Source organism: Zootoca vivipara, chromosome 5 (genome assembly GCF_963506605.1).
Source record: "Zootoca vivipara chromosome 5, rZooViv1.1, whole genome shotgun sequence".
Taxonomy (NCBI): Eukaryota; Metazoa; Chordata; class Lepidosauria; order Squamata; family Lacertidae; genus Zootoca; species Zootoca vivipara.
The window spans coordinates 92110800-92131198 of NC_083280.1; the positions used below are offsets into that span (position 1 = coordinate 92110800).

Here is a 20399-nt window from a genome sequence, read left to right on the forward strand (position 1 = left end):
TGCTGGCAGTCTGTGAAGGGTTAACCACCGTTGGGTGAGCCCTGCGATGCAGATCAACTAGGAACTCACCCTGGGGCCACCGCCATGGGGCGTGCCTTAGGCCCTCACCTACCACGGCTTTGGACGTGGCCACGCCCCCAGACTCCTTAAGGGAGTACCCTTCAGCCTTTTGGGGGAGGTGATGGCAGCAACCTCCCCCCCCCACACCTGTACCCTTTCAGAGATAATCCAATGCCTACCGCCAAAAACCAAAGTTGTGACGAGTTGTTACGAGGTAGGTGAAAACCACCAGGCCACAGCCAATTTGCCAAGTGGGGAAATTCCTACCAGGCCCCTCCTCAACGGCGACCAACCGAGGTCCACAGCAATGTCAAGAGGAGAGCCCTGCCTAAAGGGAGGGTGGGCGGAAAAAACGAAGCGGCTGGGGGTCAGGAAAGAAAGACTGAACCCCCGGCCGCGCGCTCACTTAAATCGGCGAGCCACGCCCCCCTGGAGTGTCCAGATTGGACGCGCCAAGGGAGCGCCATGTCCGGGATCCAGCCAATGGGCTGGGAGGATGGCAACCATCCCCCCCAGCACATGCTCGGGCTCGTGGTGCCCACAATCTCCCCTCCTCCTACGGCGGAAGGGACTTTCCATAAGCCCACTGGTACCAAACTGTTCACCACCTTGAACTTGGCTCAGCAGCCTCAGATAGAGGAAGCTCTGGTGTGCTACCGCCCACCCCACCGTCCTATAGCAAGAAATGTTGCATGCTCCTGTTATCTTAACCAGTGAAGATCGTGTTGGGTGCATCTGTTTACAGAAGACACCAATAAGCCGTTTGTATACATTTTTGGTGATAAAGATGTTCTTCATTCTCTCATAGACTTGCTGCTTTCCAACAGCTGCGTTCCGTTCCTGGGCTCGTCGGAGGGGCTGGACTTCCGAACTGTGCTTCTCGATGAGGAAAGGGGTCGGCTGCTTCTCGGCGCTAAGGACCACATTTTTCTGCTCAGCCTGGTTGATTTAAACAAAAATGTAAAGAAGGTCAGTTTATAAGAGGATATATGTGTGTTCGTTTCAGCTGATAAGTTTGTTTTTAGCCGCTCTGTTCCTGCTTGCGTTGGACAAAGAGCGAACATCGTTTGTCATGCACCATCACAAGGATTTAATAGCTTCCCCTCCCACTGCTAACGTGGCTTGCTTTTAATAAACTGGATTTGTCAGCATGCATGGCCTCTTGTACAGTAATATAACATGACAAATATCGATTGGACTTCTGCCCCCTATCTGGCTGGAATGTAAGCAAATGGCAACATCTCTCCTTCCATCTTGTGTTATGACAACCACGTCCAAGCAAAGGCAGTCTGCACTTAGCCCAAGTTCTCATCTCAATTATACCTACTGACCTGTGTGCAGGTTTCATCAGCCAAAAAGTTTGACCCTTTACAGTAGGCTCTCAGAGTTTTACAGAAACAGTTTAGAAACATTGCCAACATGTGTGTGTGTTCATGCTCACATCCCGGGAGTGTTTCCCGCATCGTCTATTCCCAGAGCTCAAAAGTTTTTAATGATGGACCTCCCACAGACAATAATCAAAATTAAGGCTCCTGAAACATTACCTTTCATAGAGCAGAAGCTGGAATATATTTAAAAGATACTCTTAGCACCATTGCTTCGCTTTGGCCCAAATTGAAACCCCCAGTTTCAATACCTTCTAAGGGTGTTTGTGGAATAATATTTCTGTGAGTTCCAAGGCAGAGTGGCCTCAGTCTCACCTCCCAGATTCATGAGTAGATTGGAACATAATTACGGTATCCTTTAGATTCCACACGACTCTCTTTTAAAAAACAAAGCAAAAGCTGCTTTTGCATTTACAAGGTACTTTAAAAAAACAAACCTTATTTAAAAACAATTAGCAAACATAAAGTGTTGTCTTTCAAGATGAATACATGCAGATGTTGTATCTTGCATGCAGTCCTACACAAGACACATTTTCAAATAAAATATAGTTAGAAATGCGTGCATTGAGCTAAAATACTATTTAAATACACATTTTGTGATATGATATATGTTTTTTTCACTTTGTGATAAAATTAATATACAGGCACACATGCAAAATTTGCAAATATCCCCAATATAATACTCCTAATCGATTAGAGTTTCCCCCCTCCTTCATAGAGTGATCAAATCAGTTGCGGGTTCAGATCCCGAGACCTCCCCAATAAATAGAGACACATTTGACTCAAATTTTTGTTTTGGTTTTTGGCAGAATTTAGGCCACAGCTTTATTGATTGCAGATAAGTGAGTGGTTGCATAGGCTCTGGTTCAACTAGCTCCCTACGCCCACGGTAGGTAGTGCTGACCCAGGGCGAACCATAGGACAGCCGAGGGTAAACACCTGGGGAAGGTCAAGAGTCTGAGAGCAGACTCTGTCCACTCCCCAAATGCTCCTCGGGACTCGGGCACAGGCACAACCCCCTACCAGGGGTTGACCAAACCAATTTGAGTCCTTGGATTCCTTTAAAAGAATACCCTTCACATAAGGATCGGCACAGCTCCACATCCCTATCCACCTTCAACCAGTGCCTATCTGCAACCTTACAAATTGTGACAATTTGCCACATGGCAAGCGAAACCCAAATAGCAACAGCCAATCAGCCAAGTGGGGAGATTCCTACCGGGCCCCTGTCCCACCGACAGATGACACACAATGGCATAGCAAGGTCAATTGCTGAAAAAACCCTAAATATAGGGAGAGGTGGATGAGTGTTCCGATGCACAAGCGAAAAGAGGAAGCTCTACGACACATGCATTGGTATAAATAGATCCCTTGAACCGTTTGCCTTCTTTCTCATTGGCCAAATTGAACCCAGCAACGAGGGACCACCAATCGGGCGTTGTGGCTATCCAAACGACCCCACCCACAACCTTGGGTTAGTCACGTTGATCTCACCGCAACACGTTTCCCCCTGTGAGGAGGACACAATTAATCACATAAGGAACATTCATATTTATCTACATGCAGACATCACTGAAGGCATTTAGAGTGAAGGCAATGCTTCTTAGATTGACCACATAGATTATCCCAGCCAATCAGCAATTGATGAAGTCCATTTAATGGTGCTTAAGTGTGTATAGGATCACAGCCTTGTAGCACAATCGTATGCATGTCTACTCAGAGGTATGTCCCATTGAGAGCGTTAGGATTTTCTCCCATGCATATCATTGCAGCCTTAATCTTAGAAGCTTGAATAATGTTCCATACGTACAAAAGCCGTAATGCTCTGATGAGACACAATGCCTAACAGAAAACTGAACTCATGGGTATCTGTAGTGATGGCAATCTCCTTACTTAGCTGTCAACAGCCTGAAACCGTGCAGTATGGGAACCAGATGCTTGCGTGAGAAAACTTTTGATTTGAATATAATACGTTGCAATAACTGAGACTATAATTATATATTTTGATGTAATTAAAGTATTTTTTTTATGTCCGTGTGTCATAGATTTCTACTTTTTCCACAAGCATAAGAATTCAAAAGCACATTGGTTCATGTATTGATGGATATCCCAGACAATGAATGTTAAGTTATTTGATGGGAGGAGGGAAAGAGCATTTAAATCACACACTAAGGTTGGACTTCCAATAAATTAATCTACAGGCAGCCTAGTTTTCCCGTGGCTGAAGCTGTTGACCATCCAAGCCAGTGCAGTTTGTTTATGTGCCTCTTTGTTCTTGCTTAGCCTTGCACTTTTAGAGTGAGTGAAATGAGAGTACAAACTGTCTCAGTATTTTCACAATGATCCTGTAAGGTTGTTGTTGTTTTTCTTTAGTTGTTTAGTCGTGTCCGACTCTTCGTGACCCCATGGACCATAGCACGCCAGGCACTCCTGTCTTCCACTGCCTCCCGCAGTTTGGTCAGACTCATGTTCGTAGCTTCGAGAACACTGTCCAACCATCTTGTCCTCTGTCGTCCCCTTCTCCTTGTGCCCTCAATCATTCCCAACATCAGGGTCTTTTCCAAGGATTCTTCTCTTCTCATGAGGTGGCCAAAGTATTGGAGCCTCAGCTTCACGATCTGTCCTTCCAGGGAGCACTCAGGGTTGATTTCCTTAAGAATGGATAGGTTTGATCTTCTTGCAGTCCATGGGACTCTCAAGAGTCTCCTCCAGCACCATCAGCATTATTATCTCTATATTGTGGCTTAGCAGAGACAGAGAAGTCAGCATCTCTAGTTAAGGCTGAAACTAAATAGCGTAGCAGTTATTGGGCAGATCCACACCGCATATTCATTACATATTCAGAGCATATGACTTCCCCGAAAGAATCCTGGGAAGTGCAGCAGGGCTACAATTCCCATCCTTTGTGGCCCTCCAGATCTTGCCAGGGATGGTGGGAGCTGGAATCCTACAATATCTGAGGGCCTCTCTTGCCCTATAGCAGTGATGGCCAAACTTGGCCCTCCAGCTGTTTTGAAACTACAACTCCCATCATACCTAGCTAACAGGGTCAGTGGTCAGGGATGATGGGAATTGTAGTCCCAAAACAGCTGGAGGGCCAGGTTTGGCCATCACTGCCCTATGGCATCTAGCAGTACAAAACATGGGACAGGAGGTCGTCCTGCTTATAGTTCCTCAATCCTCAATCCACTTCACCAACTGCAGTGTTTGCAGGGCTGGGAATTGGTGTCACAAAAGAAGGTGCTTAGCCGATGTTTTCAGAAGCAGCGCTGTACCCAGTTGAACCTCTAGCTCATGGCAGAGGTGAGATTTGAACCACAGTCTCTATAGCAAAACATTTGGCACACTGTAAATGTTGTCAGAACGATGCTCTGCATTTCATGTTAAAGCTGCCAAAGAGGAACACTAATTTCATTCCTGTGGCTTCTCCTTCTTCACAAAACGTGTCTTCCCTAAAAGAGGGCACGTGTTGCGGTGGGACCTGGAGACTGACCCTCCTGTTGTGGGTGGGTATATTGGACAGCCACAACACCTGATTGGTAGGTCCAAACAGATTGAGGGACCTATATAAACCCATGCACATGACCCAGAGCTTCCTCTTTTGGTGCGTGCATCGGAACACCCGCCCACCTCTCCCTATATTTAGGGCATTTTGTGACTGACCTTGCTATGCAATCGTGTGTCGTCTGCTGTTGGGACAGGGGAATGGCAGGAATTTTCCTCACTTGGCTAATTTGCTGTTGCCATTTGGGTTTCCCCTGCCACGTAGCAAATCATCAAAATTGTAAAGTTGTGGATAGGCACTGGTTCAAGGTGGATAGGGATGCGGAGCTGTGCCGATCCCTATGTGAAGCGTATTCCGTTAAAGGAATCCAGGGACTCAACTTGGTTTGGTCAACCCCTGAGAGGGGATTGTGCCTGTGCTTGAGTCCAGGGCAGCATCTGGGGGAATGGACATAGCCTGCACCCAGGCTTTCTACCTACCTCAGGTGTTCACCCTTGGCTGACCTACGATAGAGCTCTGGGTCAGCGCTACCTATGCAACTACTCACTTTCTGCAATCAATAAAGTTGTGGCCTAAATTCTGCCCCAAAACAAACTACAATTTGAGTCAAATGTGTTTTTATTTAGGGGGCAGGTCTCTGGGTCTGAACACACAAGCGCTTGCCACTTTATCGAGTGAGTAAACAAACATAGGAGCATATCCTGCGATCAGCTTTGGTAGCCCCTGGTCTCCCTTGGCTGTGGTTAGTGACGCGCAGGGATAAATTGCAGGTTCTGTTTACCGTTTTGCAGAAGAGCCTGCCTGCTTCTGATAAGCTTCTCTCCCAGGCTTATCATTATGGGCCATCGGTACAGAGCAGCATATTTTAATTACTATAAAAGGTAAACTGCTGTTCTGAGCTCCTTTGCCTCTCTAGCGGGATCCCTGTGGGATCTGTGGGTGCTCCAGTCTTTTGGCAGCCACCCTACCTATTTAAAGTCCCCCGGGGCGGATTTATAGGTCTGGCTTTTGGAAGGAGGGTCTCAAAGGAGTCTCTGCCTGTCCGCCTTCCTCTTTAATTGCCCTTTGTAGTTGCACCCCTGGTCACGATACATGTACCATTCCTGCTGGGCTTGGTGTATATCAAACTCACTTGAAAGGCTTCAGCGCTTGAAAGGTACTCCCCAGTAGCAAATAAGTGTCAGAATGTGGTGTTTGTGCTGCGCTGTGTTTAGACTGAGCGCGGTTTGCCTTGGCTATGTGCCACCCGGCCTTGCTCCAGGCTTTCCTCCGCACACACGGGGAGCTGTGTGGGCTTCAAGCGTGTCCTTTGTGTGCCTCGGAATTCAGAGTCATCTGACAAAATACGTCCCGTTACAGGTAGCCTCTGGGGACCAAAGCAGTAAATTGGAATATTAAATGCCTTCCTGCAAATGATACGAGTGTTAAATGACTTGGAAACGCAGCCATAGGATATTTAAGATGGACCCTGTGATCTGAAGTGGGAATTGGGTCTGCTGAACAAATAAGCCTGTTTTTATTGTTTAAGTCTCTGCAAATAAATCTAAATTATACAGAGTCTTCTGTTTCTATTGGAAATAGGCACGCTCATAAAGGCCATTAGAGGGTTTTGCCCCGAAAAGTGTTGACCAACCCGGTGTCTAAACCAAGATCATTTATTGTACAATATTGAAATGCTGTGCTTTTAAGAACAATTTTAAAAAGGACAAGTATGGTCCGTGCCTGAGGTGGTTACCCCCTATCCGTATCGTGGGCTGCGTAGCTTCTAGCTTACCCACAAAATTGCTCCACAAAGTTAATGACATTACCACAATGACACGGTGGAGCAAGGTTAGGATATTTCCTAAGTATCATGTGAAAATAATAATAATTATCTAAGAGCATTTGAAATATTTATCTTGAGATAGTTGAACGAGACACTGCACTGCTCAGGAGGCTAAGCAAGGATAGGAGGCGTTCTAATTATTGCTGTGGAACTGTTTGCGGGATCCGCCCATGACGTCTGCTGTAATGAGTGTGCTATCAAGGAGCAACAAACTTTTGACTAGCTGCCAATGCTCAGGCTCTGTGTGTTCTGGGAGCCTCAGCCACATCTGGCCAAAGAGATAAATAGAGGAGACCTTTCCCCAGAACCCTCTTGGGCATCAGCTGTTTTGGCCTCCCACCTGACACAGACAGAGAGAGGATACATCACAAACTATTGCTCTTTGGAGCATTGTGGGTCAGAAACATTTGTTTGGGGACAGGAAATTGTGCTTTAAACAAGAATATTGTGTAACTTCTTCGGAGCTGTGCTGGCAAGGAAGTGTTTCTCAAGAGTTTTTCAGAAGAACAATCTCTAAAATTTTCTTCATGCAAACAATTTACCAGGGATTATGTAAAGTCCTAGTAGTTTAAAAAGGTAAAGGTAAAGGGACCCCTGACCATTAAGTCCAGTCGCAGGCGACTCTGGGGTTGCGATGCTCATCTCGCTTTACTGGCCGAGGGAGCCAGCGTTTGTCCCCAGACAGTTTTTCCGGGTCATGTGGCTGGCATGACTAAGCCGCTTCTGGCGAACCAGAGCAGCGCATGGAAACACCGTTTACCTTCCTACCAGAGCGGTACCTATATATCCAGTTGCACTTGATGTGCTTTCAAACTGCTAGGTGGGCAGGAGCTGGGACCAAGCAACAGGAGCTCATCCCGTCGCGGGGATTCGAACCACCGACCTTCCAATCGGCAAGCCCTAGGCTCTGTGGTTTAGACCACAGCACCACCCATGTCCCTTGGGATTTGCCCAAGGCAGACAGAAAGCTACTGCTGCTGGTTTTTCCATCACTGGTAGCAAGCAGAAAACTCTGAAATGGGGCATTTGGGGGGAGGGTGGGAGCAGTTTAGGCTCTTTGGGATCCAAACCCTGCACCTCTCCTAAGAGGCATAATTCTTGGCCCCTTTACTACAGCAGCCTGAAGCTAGAGCGATAAGAAGTTAAAAGACCTCCCCACTCCGAACACACATGGAGACCTCTTTCAAATATATGTGGTCGTAGATTTGATGCCTCCCCCCCCCTCTGAATCCCATTTCTGATTACACTGTTAATGTACTTCTAGTTTCAGTTGATGGTTTAAAGCAGTTGCGTGTGAAGACCCCCAAATCCACCCCCAAAATTAAAGACACAATAGACACAGAATTTTGGTTAAGGGTTTTGGCAATAATTTTGGCCACAACTTTATTGATTCCAGCATGTGGGTGGTTGCTTAGGCATTGGTTCCAGACTACCTGAACCTGCACGGTGGCAGGAACAGGACTGACTCTGGGCACCACCAGAAGTCAGTAAGGGAAAGCATCCTGGGGGAGCGAGAAGCTGGCTTCCATATCACAGCTCACCCCAGATGCTCCCAGGGGCTCTGGCGTGGCCCTAGCCCCTTGACAGGGTTCGGACAAAAGCAAGGCGAGCCCCTGGGTTCCTTTAATGGAATTCCCTAGCAGCAGCGATGGAGGGGCAGGCACAGCCAACCACGTCCCCTCCGCAAAACATTGACCCAATGCCTAACTGCCAACCTCACAAAGTTGTGACGATTTGCTACATGGTAGGCAAAAACCAAGTGCCAACAGCCAATCACCCAAGTGGCAAAATTCCTACCGGGTGCCTCCTCCAAAACAGACGACCCCTAGACAAGCACAGCAAGGCCAACAGAACAGCCCTAAATAAAGGGAAGGCGGGTGATCTGATGCACGTCGCAGGAAAGAGAAAGCTCCCAGCAACGTGGAGCTGCTGAAATAGCCCCTCAGTAGCCAGTAGACGACCCAACAGGCCAAATTTCTACCCCAGCAACCGAGGGGCAACCAATGGGGAGTTATGGCTATCCAAATGGTCCCGCCCAACAACAGGGAGGCAGTTTATGGTGATCTCACCAGAACACATGCCCTCCATGATGGAGGACACGATTTATAAGACTCCATTATGAGAGATTGCTGTAAAAAAAAATGGAGATTAATTGTTTATTTGGCATAGATTAGGTTTCTCTAAGTAGTCAGTTTAGATGTTCTTCCAAGTGGTCATCCTGGGAGAATACTAATGGATGATTCCCATGATACTGGACATTAGCCAATACCAATGGACATTATCCTACTGAATAATCAGTTATCACTGCACTGCTATTTAAAGAATCAAGCTAAAGAATGCTCTTATATGTTTTGACATTTGGAAAGGCCTGTTTCTGATCTGAGCATTGTAAAGAAATTCTTAATAAGAGATTTTGAAGCATTAACACAACCCCAGCAGTGAGCTAGAGAGGTGAGGTCAGTGTAATTTGTATTTTCCTCCAAATATGGCTTATGGAAAATTACTGGAATTAGATTTCAAGAACAGACACACTGTGCTGCCTCGAACAAGATATTTTGTTTCACCTGCATTGGGGGTAGGGTGGGGATTGTGAGGATAAGAATGAAGGACCCTGTTCATGTTCGCTGAGGGTTCCTCAAACATGTACCACTTGAAGCGCGATAAATTCTGATAGGCAAATAAAAAGAGCTTCCTGAAGTCAGCTGCATTTGTGAGCACCTTGTGGGACAGGACCCTGAAAAGAACAGGAAGAATGGGTCACATCCAGCTTGCTGCTTTGCATGAGTTACAAGCAGGGCCGTCTTAACAATAGGTGTTAGGGGTGCGGAGCACCCTGGCACCGGGCTCTCAGGGGCGGCAGGCCGAGAGTCTGGGGCCTGAGAATTGGAGTCCGGGAAAGAGCCCACCCATCGGTTGGAGTGCTGCGGCAGGCTCTTCTGCTGCGGGCGGCTCTGCGCCGCAAGTTCAGGGGCGAGCGAGCCAGTGAGGCCCTGAGGCAGGCAGGCGGCTCTGCCCTCCTGCGTGCCTGGGATTGGCATAGGGCCGTGGAGAGATCACGCTGCTTGACAGCCGGCCCAAAGCATGCTGCCCCCCCCCAATAAAGGTTGACAACTCTGGGCAACTGGGGGGGGGCACCGGGCAGATTTTTTTGCACTCTGGCACCACATATGCTTAAGATAGCCCTTGCTACAAGGCCAGTTGGAAAGTGGGTGAAAGAGTATCTGCTTAGCTTAATGTGAATGCCTATCTGCGTAGAGATCAGTGCCTGCAAGGAGGGAGGTCTGGAAGTGATTTTTTTGCCCCAATCTTTCTTTGAGATCCTTGAAGGAAGAACAGGAATGCAGATAAGCAAAAAACAAAACACAAAACAAAAACAAAACAACAATAATAAAAACACACACACACAAAACCCCTCACCTATATAAATTGTGAAATCTTCCGATACTAAAACAACTGTTTTGAATTGATTTCAGATATATTGGCCAGCAAGAAAGGACAAGGTGGATTTATGCAAACTAGCTGGGAAAGATGCACAGGTAAGTACAATACATGCAGATGGAAACTGCTTTCAGTTGTGTGGACACTGTTTAAAATCTGTTTGTTGGTTTCGGCTGCAGTTGTTGTTGTTTAGTCGTTTAGTCGTGTCTGACTCTTCGTGACCCCATGGACCAGAGCACGCCAGGCACTCCTGTCTTCCACTGCCTCCTGCAGTTTGGTCAAACTCATGTTCGTTGCTTCGAGAACACTGTCCAACCATCTCGTCCTCTGCTGTCCCCTTCTCCTTGTGCCCTCCATCTTTCCCAACATCAGGGTCTTCTACAGGGAGTCTTCTCTTCTCATGAGGTGGCCAAAGTATTGGAGCCTCAACTTCAAGATCTGTCCTTCCAGTGAGCACTCAGGGCTGATTTCCTTCAGAATGGATAGATCTGATCTTCTTGTAGTCCATGGGACTCTCAAAAGTCTCCTCCAGCACCTTAATTCAAAAGCATCAATTTTTCAGCGATCAATCTTCTTTATGGTCCAGCTCTCACTTCCATAAGGGTCACCGTCTTTAATGCCAACACTCCCTGTGGAGCATTGCTACATCCTAATGCCGTGACCTTCAAATAGAGATGCATCGAGAAGATGGGCGACCCAGTGGGTCACCAGTTGAATTGTTGGTGAAAGTAGCAGCATAGATCAGCCATAGGCAAACTCTGGCCCTCCAGATGTTTGGGACTACAATTCCCATCATCCCTAGCTAACAGGACCAGTGGTCAAGGATGATGGGAATTGTAGTCCCAAACATCTGGAGCCGGAGTGTGCCTTTGCCTGGCATAGATGATCATTCTAAAAAAGGAATCAAGTAAAAGGTCACCAATTGTTTATCACCCTCTGTGATCTATAGATGTATGTATCCATAAAGGTAAAGGGACCCGTGACCATTAGGTCCAGTTGTGACCAACTCTGGGGTTGCGGCGCTCATCTTGCATTATTGGCTGAGGGAGCCGGTGTACAGCTTCCAGGTCATGTGGCCAGCATGACTAAGCCGCTTCTGGCGAACCAGAGCAGCACACGGAAACGCCGTTTACCTTCCCACTTGGAACGGTACCTATTTATCTACTTGCACTTTGATGTGCTTTCAAACTGCTAGGTTGGCAGGAGCTGGGACTGAGCAAAGGGAGCTCACCCCGTTGCAGGGTTTCAAACTGCCGACCTTCTGTTCAGCAAGCCTTAGACTCTATGGTTTAACCCACAGCGCCACCTGCATCCCCTGTATCCATACCTCACTCCAAAAATGTTTTTTTTCATCCTCCCTTTTGCCCCACTGCCTCCTTCAATTACTATTTTTTGATAAAGACAGGAGGGGGGGAATCCCAAACCTTAGCTCAGCTCTAGTTCCTTGTTGTTGTTGTTGTTGTTTAGTTGTTTAGTCGTGTCCGACTCTTCGTGACCCCATGGACACCAGGCACTCCTGTCTTGCACTGCCTCTCGCAGTTTGGTCAGACTCATGTTGGTAGCTTCGGGGACACTGTCCAACCATCTCGTCCTCTGTCGTCCCCTTCTCCTAGTGCCCTCCATCTTTCCCAACATCAGGGTCTTTTCCAGGGAGTCTTCTCTTCTCATGAGGTGGCCAAAGTATTGGAGCCTCAGCTTCACGATCTGTCCTTCCAGTGAGCACTCAGGGCTGTTTTCTTCAGAATGGATAGGTTTGATCTTCTTGCATTCCATGGGACTCTCAAGAATCTCCTCCAGCACCATAATTCAAAAGCATCAATTCTTTGGCGATCAGTCTTCTTTATGGTCCAGCTCTCACTTCCATACATCACTACTGGGAAAACCATAGCTTTAACTATACAGACCTTTGTTGGCAAGGTGATGTCTCTAGTTCCTTAGTCATATTCAAGTGTGATGGGATGTTAAGAAAGTGAGGCCAACTGATACAGAGTGATTGATGCACAAGAGTCAAGCCTTGGTAAGGCAGGGTTTCCTTCCATTCTCTTTTTTAAATGCATATTTCATAGTAGATGCTCTGATCCATCACAACAAGGCATACTGAAGTGGAACTGTGGCAATGCTCCCTATTGAAGGGGGAGTATTCATTACAGAACAGAGCTTGTAGGTTTCCATCATTCAGCATGAGCACTTTGAAGTCGGTGAGAGTTGTAAATTATGTGGATTTACTCCATTTTCATTTACGCCTGTTGAAAAAGCCAGTTTCTGCTAGGAACGTGCAGAGCACAGCATATTAACAAAAGCAGACTTGTGCATTAATATTACAGTAATTAGTTGATGGCAGTGTTGTTGTTTTTACCAACCCATGATGCTGGCTTATGCAAGAGACCATTGGTCCCTCTAGCCCAGTGCTTTGGTCTCTAACAGTCAGACGTCGCGGGCAAATAAACCTGCTCTTGCCTGAGTTGCTTCAATAAAGAAAATGAGAATTGAACAATGGATCTCCTGAATGTCAAACAAACACCGTGCTGAGCTAAAGCCCCACAGTCCTCTGGACACAACTGTTCTTAATTTCTCCATTTCTCCCCACCTGTCGAAACCAGACCATTTTCTTCCCCAGTAGCTTAGTTTGGACATTATTTCAAACCATTGGGCTAGAGTCAATGGGAGGCTTCGTTGCTGAGGACCACCTCCTTTGGGGTGGGGCACACTGTTGATCCCCAGAGCCTCCTTGATATCTCTGCCTGCTTACTTATCTTCTCTGAGGTTGCAAGCTGTGGAAGAGCAGGCCCTTCCTAGCCATAGAGGCTAGTGGCACGGAGAACCACGGCTCTGGAGGGCGCTGGAAGGGCGCCAAGTGAGCGCAGGGTTCCGGCGATCTGGCCAGGACTGTGCTCCTTCTCCGAGGACTCCGCGTTGCGCCTCCTTGTCATTTCCCCAGCGCTGGGTTCCGCTCAGTTGAGCTTTGCCACCAGCGCGCGCAAGCAGCTCTTGCTGGTCCCGCGGTGCGAGTGCTGGTGGAGAAGCTTGACTGAGCGGAACCCAGCGCTGGGGAAACGAGAAGGAGGCGCAGCGCGGAGTCCTCGGAGGTGGCCTCCCGCTGCTGCCGCGGTCCGCTTGGCACTCCCGGGCCCTTGGAGAGGCTCTGGAGGGGGGCGCTGGAGGGACCTAGCGCCAGGGCGCTGGATGGGCTTAAGACGGCCCTGGGCAAGAGTGAGGCACCAGAGCAGCAGTTTCTACTTGCTTCTGGGTGGTTGTGAGGACTGGAGAGAGAGAGGGGGGGGACCTGTGAATGGCCAGTGGGGACCTCAGCGGGGAGGAGATGGACCCACTCAGGGAGGGGGACCCACTGAGGACATTTCTTGTAGATAATGATGACATTATAGATAATTAAGTATGCTTTATGGGAATTATGTGCCCTGCCCTGAGATCAAAGGAGATGGACTAGGTTATAAATAAACTCCAGTTGCCCAAGGGAAGGGCTGTTGCTCAGGGGAAGAGGTCTCAACCTCCGTCCCCATTATCTCTAGGTAGGGATGGGAATATCCTTTGTCTGAAATGCTGTAAGTGTAGACAATGCTAATGGTCTGACTTGGAACAAGGCAGCATCTCTTTTTCCTGAAACCTAGAGCCAGCACGGGGATTAAAAATTTAGAACCCAATCCATGGTTCCACGGTTTGAGCTTTTAGATGTGCAGTGGTCAAACAACTGTTCTGAGCTGTTCATCGGCTTTCTCTTCCTGCTTCATCTCTGTAAATCCACTGCTTCCATCAAGTAGTGCAGTGATTTATTGGTTTGGATGTCTCACCAGACTATATTTAGCTCAAACTACGGTTTGCAAACCCACTTCGGACGATGATTTGTGATTCTGGTATACTTCCCCAAAACAAATCATGGTTTGTCAATTCAGATGCCAAGCCACAGTCCAGCTTCCTTAACTATGGTTTGGTGTGAAAGCTGGGTGTTATGCAATGTTTAGTTTAAAAAAATAAGCCCCGTTTGCCGGCTTTCCGCCAGATGTTTCTCCAAGCTGTTTCAAACCTTCCTCGGCATCATGCAGTATATTGGCCTGGCAATGGAATTGAATGGAATATTGCATAGCTAATGATGATGAATAATTTCTGCCCTTCTTCCCACAATAGACAGAATGTGCCAACTTCATCAGAGTCCTACAGCCTTACAACAGGACCCATGTTTATGTCTGCGGTACGGGAGCTTTCCACCCGGTCTGTGGCTACATAGAGCTTGGAACACACAAAGAGGTAATTTAATCCACTCCCAAATGGTGCATGACAAGGAATGGCTCTAGCTTTCCCTCGCATCCATCATTCCCTTGAAAATACAGTCTATGGCCATATAAAAAATGATCTGACAGCCCTTTATACAAACAATGGGGCAATGTTAAGTTTTTGCCAGTCGCGTAAGAACTCATGTTCTCACATTTTTGATGTGTGCATATTGCACGTTAGCAAACCTCCGCGCTCAAACAAGGTGATTAATATCATTCTACACAAGCTGGCTTTTCCAGGTGATTAATGGTGCAATGGGCCCGTTGAACCCAGATGCCTTGCATGACCTTCCCCAGCAGGGAATGGTAGCCAGAGAAAGGAAGCACACTAGGCCCATTTAAAGGCTAGAGAGCTGGATTTGGATGTTGGCAACTCTAGTCCAAGTCCCTGCTAAAACATGTTTCTCTCTGGATCTCTCTCCAAGGCCAGTCTTGGGTCGATCGTTCCTTAGGGGAAGGGAGTCTCGCTGCACTTTCGGCACTCATTGAACTAGCTGCCACTGGCACAACTCTTTAGTTGAATGTGGCCCATAGCATGTTAGAGGATACATGGAATGAGCATTCCAAAGTATGTTATACATGGATGCTACAGAAACTGAGCAGTGATAATATTAAGTAAAGGAATGGCAAGGCGTATCATGGCTCCGTTAGGTGTGCCGGGGACTGAGAGTTCTCCGCCACTGTGCGGTTTTTGTTTTTTGAGATTGATTGCACATTTAATGAAAACGGTGTTGTATTTTGTTTCTGCTTTCACATCATGCTGCTAATGCTTAATTTTGAATGTTTACGGTCCTCCGCCTCGGGACCTTTAGCTGAAGGGCAGATTCTGAAAGCTTTTAGTGTGTAAATAAATAAATAAATAAAGGCAGGCTGCCTGATGGTGGGAAGGACTCTGAGACGCATAGTCAGCACCCCATCGAGACAAAAATAAAAGAGGCTGAAAGTGGGAGAGAAGGAATTTATCTTGCAAGGGCCTCATAGCTGAGTGTAGGCTTCCTCTCCTCTATACGAAAGCCAATCTGTGCTGTGGTGCCAAGTTATTTCCATCTAATTGTGTAGCTTCAAAGGGCCAGATGACCATTATACTAATCTTTGTAATTATCAAACAACACACTTGCGATTTGTTGCGAATCGAGCCTCTAATCTCCTGTTGTGGAAGCAAAAATCTCAAGATGTTCTTCCTTCCTCTAATGAGCTTTTCATGCCTGCTGGCCAGCCTTTGAGACCTGCCAGGTACCTGCCGTCTTGGGCCATTCTGTTGAAAGATAAATGTCTGGCTGGTGATCAGATGGCTTACAACCTGGTTTTAAACTATGCAAGGCTCTCTCCGAAAGGGTCAGAGAGTTCAGCACAAGGAGATTAAAAAAATCTAGGCTTTCTGCCACTGTAGTTGATGCCAAATCTAATTTCGTGGAAGCAAGATGGCCGTGCCTTTGGTTATCATAAAACATACAGATGTGAGACCTACCCAGCTGAATCAGACTAGAGTTCTAGCCAGAGGCCCCTGGGGAGCTTACAAAGTGGGTAGGAAGAGTGCCGGTATCCCTGGCTGTTCCTTCCCTGCAGCTGATCTTAACAGGTATACTTCTTCGGAACATGGCAGTTCCATTTTGCTATTGTCACCAGCTGCCTTGCCCTCCAGGACATCCCAAACCCTTCAGGTTTTGGCCTTGCAAGGTTGTGTTATTATTCACCAGTAATCCCACACATTTTTAATCAGACTTTCTTCTGTTCATTATCCTGTTAGTCTTTCATTATAGCATGTTAGTCTTTCAAAGTGCGGGGAGCGCACATAAAAAACACAGTGGGAGACAGAATGTGTATCCGGAAGGTCGCCCAGAACGAAAGCAGGCACCCCCCTTTTATTGTAAATTTTCAGAAGTAACAATTATTAACTAGAGGTACATCCTTCATCCAATGACAATTGGTCAAGTCCCAAAGAGGTGGTCTTCTTGCATAGGTCACATCCTGCCAACACCCCAAAAACCCACCATAAGGGAAGTCCTTGTTCCTCACGTTTACCACGACCATGCCTCTGTCACCTGCCCACTCCTCAAACATCCCCCTCCTCTCTAACTCATGATCCTTGGTGTTTTTCCACAACTCTGCCATTTTCTCATTGTCTTTCTCCTCACCTGGGTCTGACCCTTCAGGTTTGTTCTAACCTGCTCCAACCGGTTCCATCAGGATCCTCCCAACTCTGGCCAGTCCAGTAGTGACTGCTGCCCTCTAATGTCCCATTGACCCAACTTGTGAATGCGTGTTTGTGCATACTGACGTACAGGAAGGTTTGCCAGCACTGTACGTTAAAACTAATGTATGTGTTTGACAGCTGAGGGTTTGGACAACTTGCTTTCTACCTGATGCGGTTTGAATCTAAGACCACTGCTACATCAAAGCAGTCTCTTAGCACCGTTCAGGTGAAGAGGGTCGTGAAGAAGAGGAGCAGCCGCAGTTCACAACTGAACTGGAAGATATGAACTCTGAGCTCAGGTGTCAAGTCTTCTCCCTAAGCACCAACACCTCCATTCTCCAGAGACTGCCGTTCCTTCTCCTGTAGCAGCTACCACCTTCTCCAGCCAGAGACAGCTGTAGAGAATGCCCTGTTGTTTTGCATGGGTCCAGGAAGAGGTGGTGCCCTTCTCTCCTTCCCTTCCTTGGATCCCAGCACAAAGTGAGAAGATCGGGCTCACCTTACTCCAGCCTGCTGCAAATGGAGGAATGGGTGGTCCTTTCACTTCTGTGACTGGTGGGATACCTCCTTCCCTTTCCCTCACTGCAGAGGCAAGAGTAGTAGTCAGGCAGCTGAGTTGAAGGGGGTGGCAAGTGCAAGACCAGATTGTCAGTTCAGCTGCAAAGTTGGGAGGAAGCTTTTATGTGAGTTGTGTGGCAATGCCCCTCCCTCCACGTGAAATAAGACACGAGACACAATGAATAAATTTAAGTGGGTGAAAAGGCCACAACTTTATTGGTTACGAATGATGAGCGGTATTGGCTTAGGCATTGGAACCTAACCGGCTATATCCGACTGTAACCCGTGTGTTACAGTCCCGGAGAAATTAACCATCAGAAAGGAGCCCAGTGATGTACATCTACTGGAACACTTCCTGTTGCCACCGTTGGGAGGTGCCATAAGGCCCTGACCTCCGCTGGCCCAGGACAAAGCTACCGCCCCTGGAATCCCTTTAATGGAATTAATTCTCCAATTTCTGGGCAGAGGATGACGCAACCTACCCCCTTCTTCTTTTATGCAAATTTCCAATGCCTAACCTCAAAACCAAGTTGTGACGAATTGCTATGAGGTAGGCGAGAAAACCAGCTTGGCTAGCCCCAAGTGGAAAAAGTCCTACCAGGCCCCCCGGCCAACCAAGGCGACCAATCGAAGTCCATAGCAGCGTCGGCCCAACCTGCCTAGCGTAAAGGGTGGGTGGGCGGGTGATCTGATCAGGTTGGGAGCCGGGGCAGGAAAGGCTGAGTTCCCGCCTCCGGCTTGTTTAAAAGACACGAAGCCCCGCCTCCCGGCCGACCCTATTGGGCGGCCCGGATCTGACGGAGGCGGGAACTCCCACCTCACGAGGGGGCTGAGCTCTCAGCCCCCATCGTGAGAGTTCGCTCGGGGCCAGCCCACAACACCGCCTCCGTGGGGATGCAGAAGTGGTTTTGTCCTGTTACGCTATGCCTTCCTTTTCCATTGGGCAGGGTGTGAACCTTGTACAGTGAACGAGCAGAGTCATTGCTGAGCATCCCATTGCTACACAGCTTGGCAGAGCTCTCCCCTTGCCCAAACTAGGCTGACTTGTAAGATATACAGCGTCACCAGTTTAATGCTTTGCTTTTCAGAGACAAGAACATAAATCTGCACATGAAAGGGCAATATTAGGCAGGTATAGAAAACTGCAAAGAAAATTTGCCATTTCCTATATGGGCTTTTACGTTAGAAATCAGACTGCTCCTGCACTAATGAACCTATCTTTTATATGCAGGATGTGGCATTCAGATTTGATACTCACAACTTGGAGTCTGGCAGACTGAAATGTCCTTTTGATCCTCAACAGCCATTTGCATCTGTCATGGCAGGTAAGAGTTTAGCAGAAGCAAAGATTTCCCGCTCGTCATGGTATAAGAAGAACATTCAGTTTAAAAGTCGGTGTTGCATATTGGCTGAGTGACTCTTATGAACCAGGAAGTCCCTGATGCAGATCCCTTTCCTGCAATGAACCTGCTATAGGGCAAACTAAGGTTCAATCCACTCCAGTCTCCAGCATTGGTCTAATAATGGCAACTAAATAAGCCACTGGCCTGATCCAGCAGGGTCTTTATTGTTTTTGTTTGTTTGTTTGTTTGTTTGCATTTTGGTGAAAAATGCTAGGTAAAATTAAAATGATAATTGTTGTAGGGGCAAAGACGACACGACTCGAGGCAGGTTGAACTCAATGGGAAGGCGACCAAGAGCAGAGCTCGAGCACTTCCTTTTATTGAAAGCTCAGGGTGACAGTTAATCATTACAATGACAGTGTAACTCCTAGCCAATTACAGCAGTGCAGTCCCATACAAGGTGATGTTTCCTGTAACGTCACAACCGGTCACTCCCTAAGACATCCTCCATAGCCCACGTGTTGTTTTGCCATGCCCTCTGTCCATGCTCCAAGCACATGTCACTCTGTAAACACCCCCTCCTAGTTCCCATTGTGTTGTCCTCCTTGGCTTGACCCATCTGGTTTGTCCTGATTCATCCAGTTCCATCCAGATCCTCCTAGATCCTTCTAGCTCTGTTGCGACCTGTTGCCCTGCTGACCTGAGCCTCTGACCTGTCCTTCTTCACGTGTTTCCCATTCTGACATTAGCCGGTTTGCCACGCTAATGCCCACACTCTTGAAGATCGGTGTGGCTTGCCAGCACCAGATCTCAGTCATTCCCACACATGCCAGCACAATTTCCTCGTGTAATCCCCACAGATAATTCCTTGGATGCTTAAGATCTAGGTTTGGGACAACTGATCTTTGGTGAGAGAACCCTAGCAGAGATTTGAAATCACAAAATATGAAGCAAAATACAGTGTAGGAATATAGGCTGTTAGACCTTTGAAACACAAGTTGCTTCCCACTTCCCTCAACACAGAAAAATGCCACATGTTTGGTAAGTTAAAACCTCTTACAAACTCTTCAAAGCTCAGATACATGTGCTTTTTCGCACAGCACTCAGAAAAGACAGGCAGTACGTTCCAAAGTAGTGAGAGTTTTAAAATTATTTGTGTAGAAATATACAAATGGCTTACTTAAACCATGCAGTCTAAGCTTGGAACATCCAGTTTAGACCTCCTTGCTGGTAGGGTTCACATGGTGGACTGGGAGAACCAAGAGTTTGGTAACCCTTCCTCCCAAGGTAGGGTGTGTGTGACCTAGCCTGGCAGGACAGCTTGCTCTATAGTCTTAACCCCTTATGCATTAATTAGAGTTAAGCATGTTGGTTATATGAGCCTGGATATCCCACACTCTTCTATAGTTGTTATGAGCTGCTTCCAGTCAACTCTGAGCTAGAGCAATACTATGCAGCTTCATGTGTTGTTTAGTCGTTTAGTCGTGTCCGACTCTTCGTGACCCCATGGACCATAGCACGCCAGGCACTCCTGTCTTGCACTGCCTCCCGCAGTTTGGTCAAACTCATGTTCGTAGCTTCGAGAACACTGTCCAACCATCTTGTCCTCTGTCGTCCCCTTCACCTAGTGCCCTCAATCTTTCCCAACATCAGGGTCTTTTCCAAGGATTCTTCTCTTCTCATGAGGTGGCCAAAGTATTGGAGCCTCAGCTTCACGATCTGTCCTTCCAGGGAGCACTCAGGGCTGATTTCCTTCAGAATGGATAGGTTTGATCTTCTTGCAGTCCATGGGACTCTCAAGAGTC

At 47.4% G+C, this 20399-nt stretch overlaps 1 protein-coding gene across 2 annotated transcripts in view; it reads left to right on the forward strand.

Moving 5' to 3' along the window:
* SEMA3D (semaphorin 3D) overlaps positions 1-20399 on the forward strand; it is a 172165-nt gene that overhangs the window by 69465 nt on the left and 82301 nt on the right. For both annotated transcript variants that reach the window (XM_035137527.2, XM_035137529.2), the window contains exons 3-6: positions 869-1029; positions 10249-10311; positions 14354-14473; positions 18483-18576. In XM_035137527.2, coding sequence (XP_034993418.1) covers positions 869-1029; positions 10249-10311; positions 14354-14473; positions 18483-18576 — 438 coding nt within the window. The remainder of the gene's footprint in view (positions 1-868; positions 1030-10248; positions 10312-14353; positions 14474-18482; positions 18577-20399) is intronic.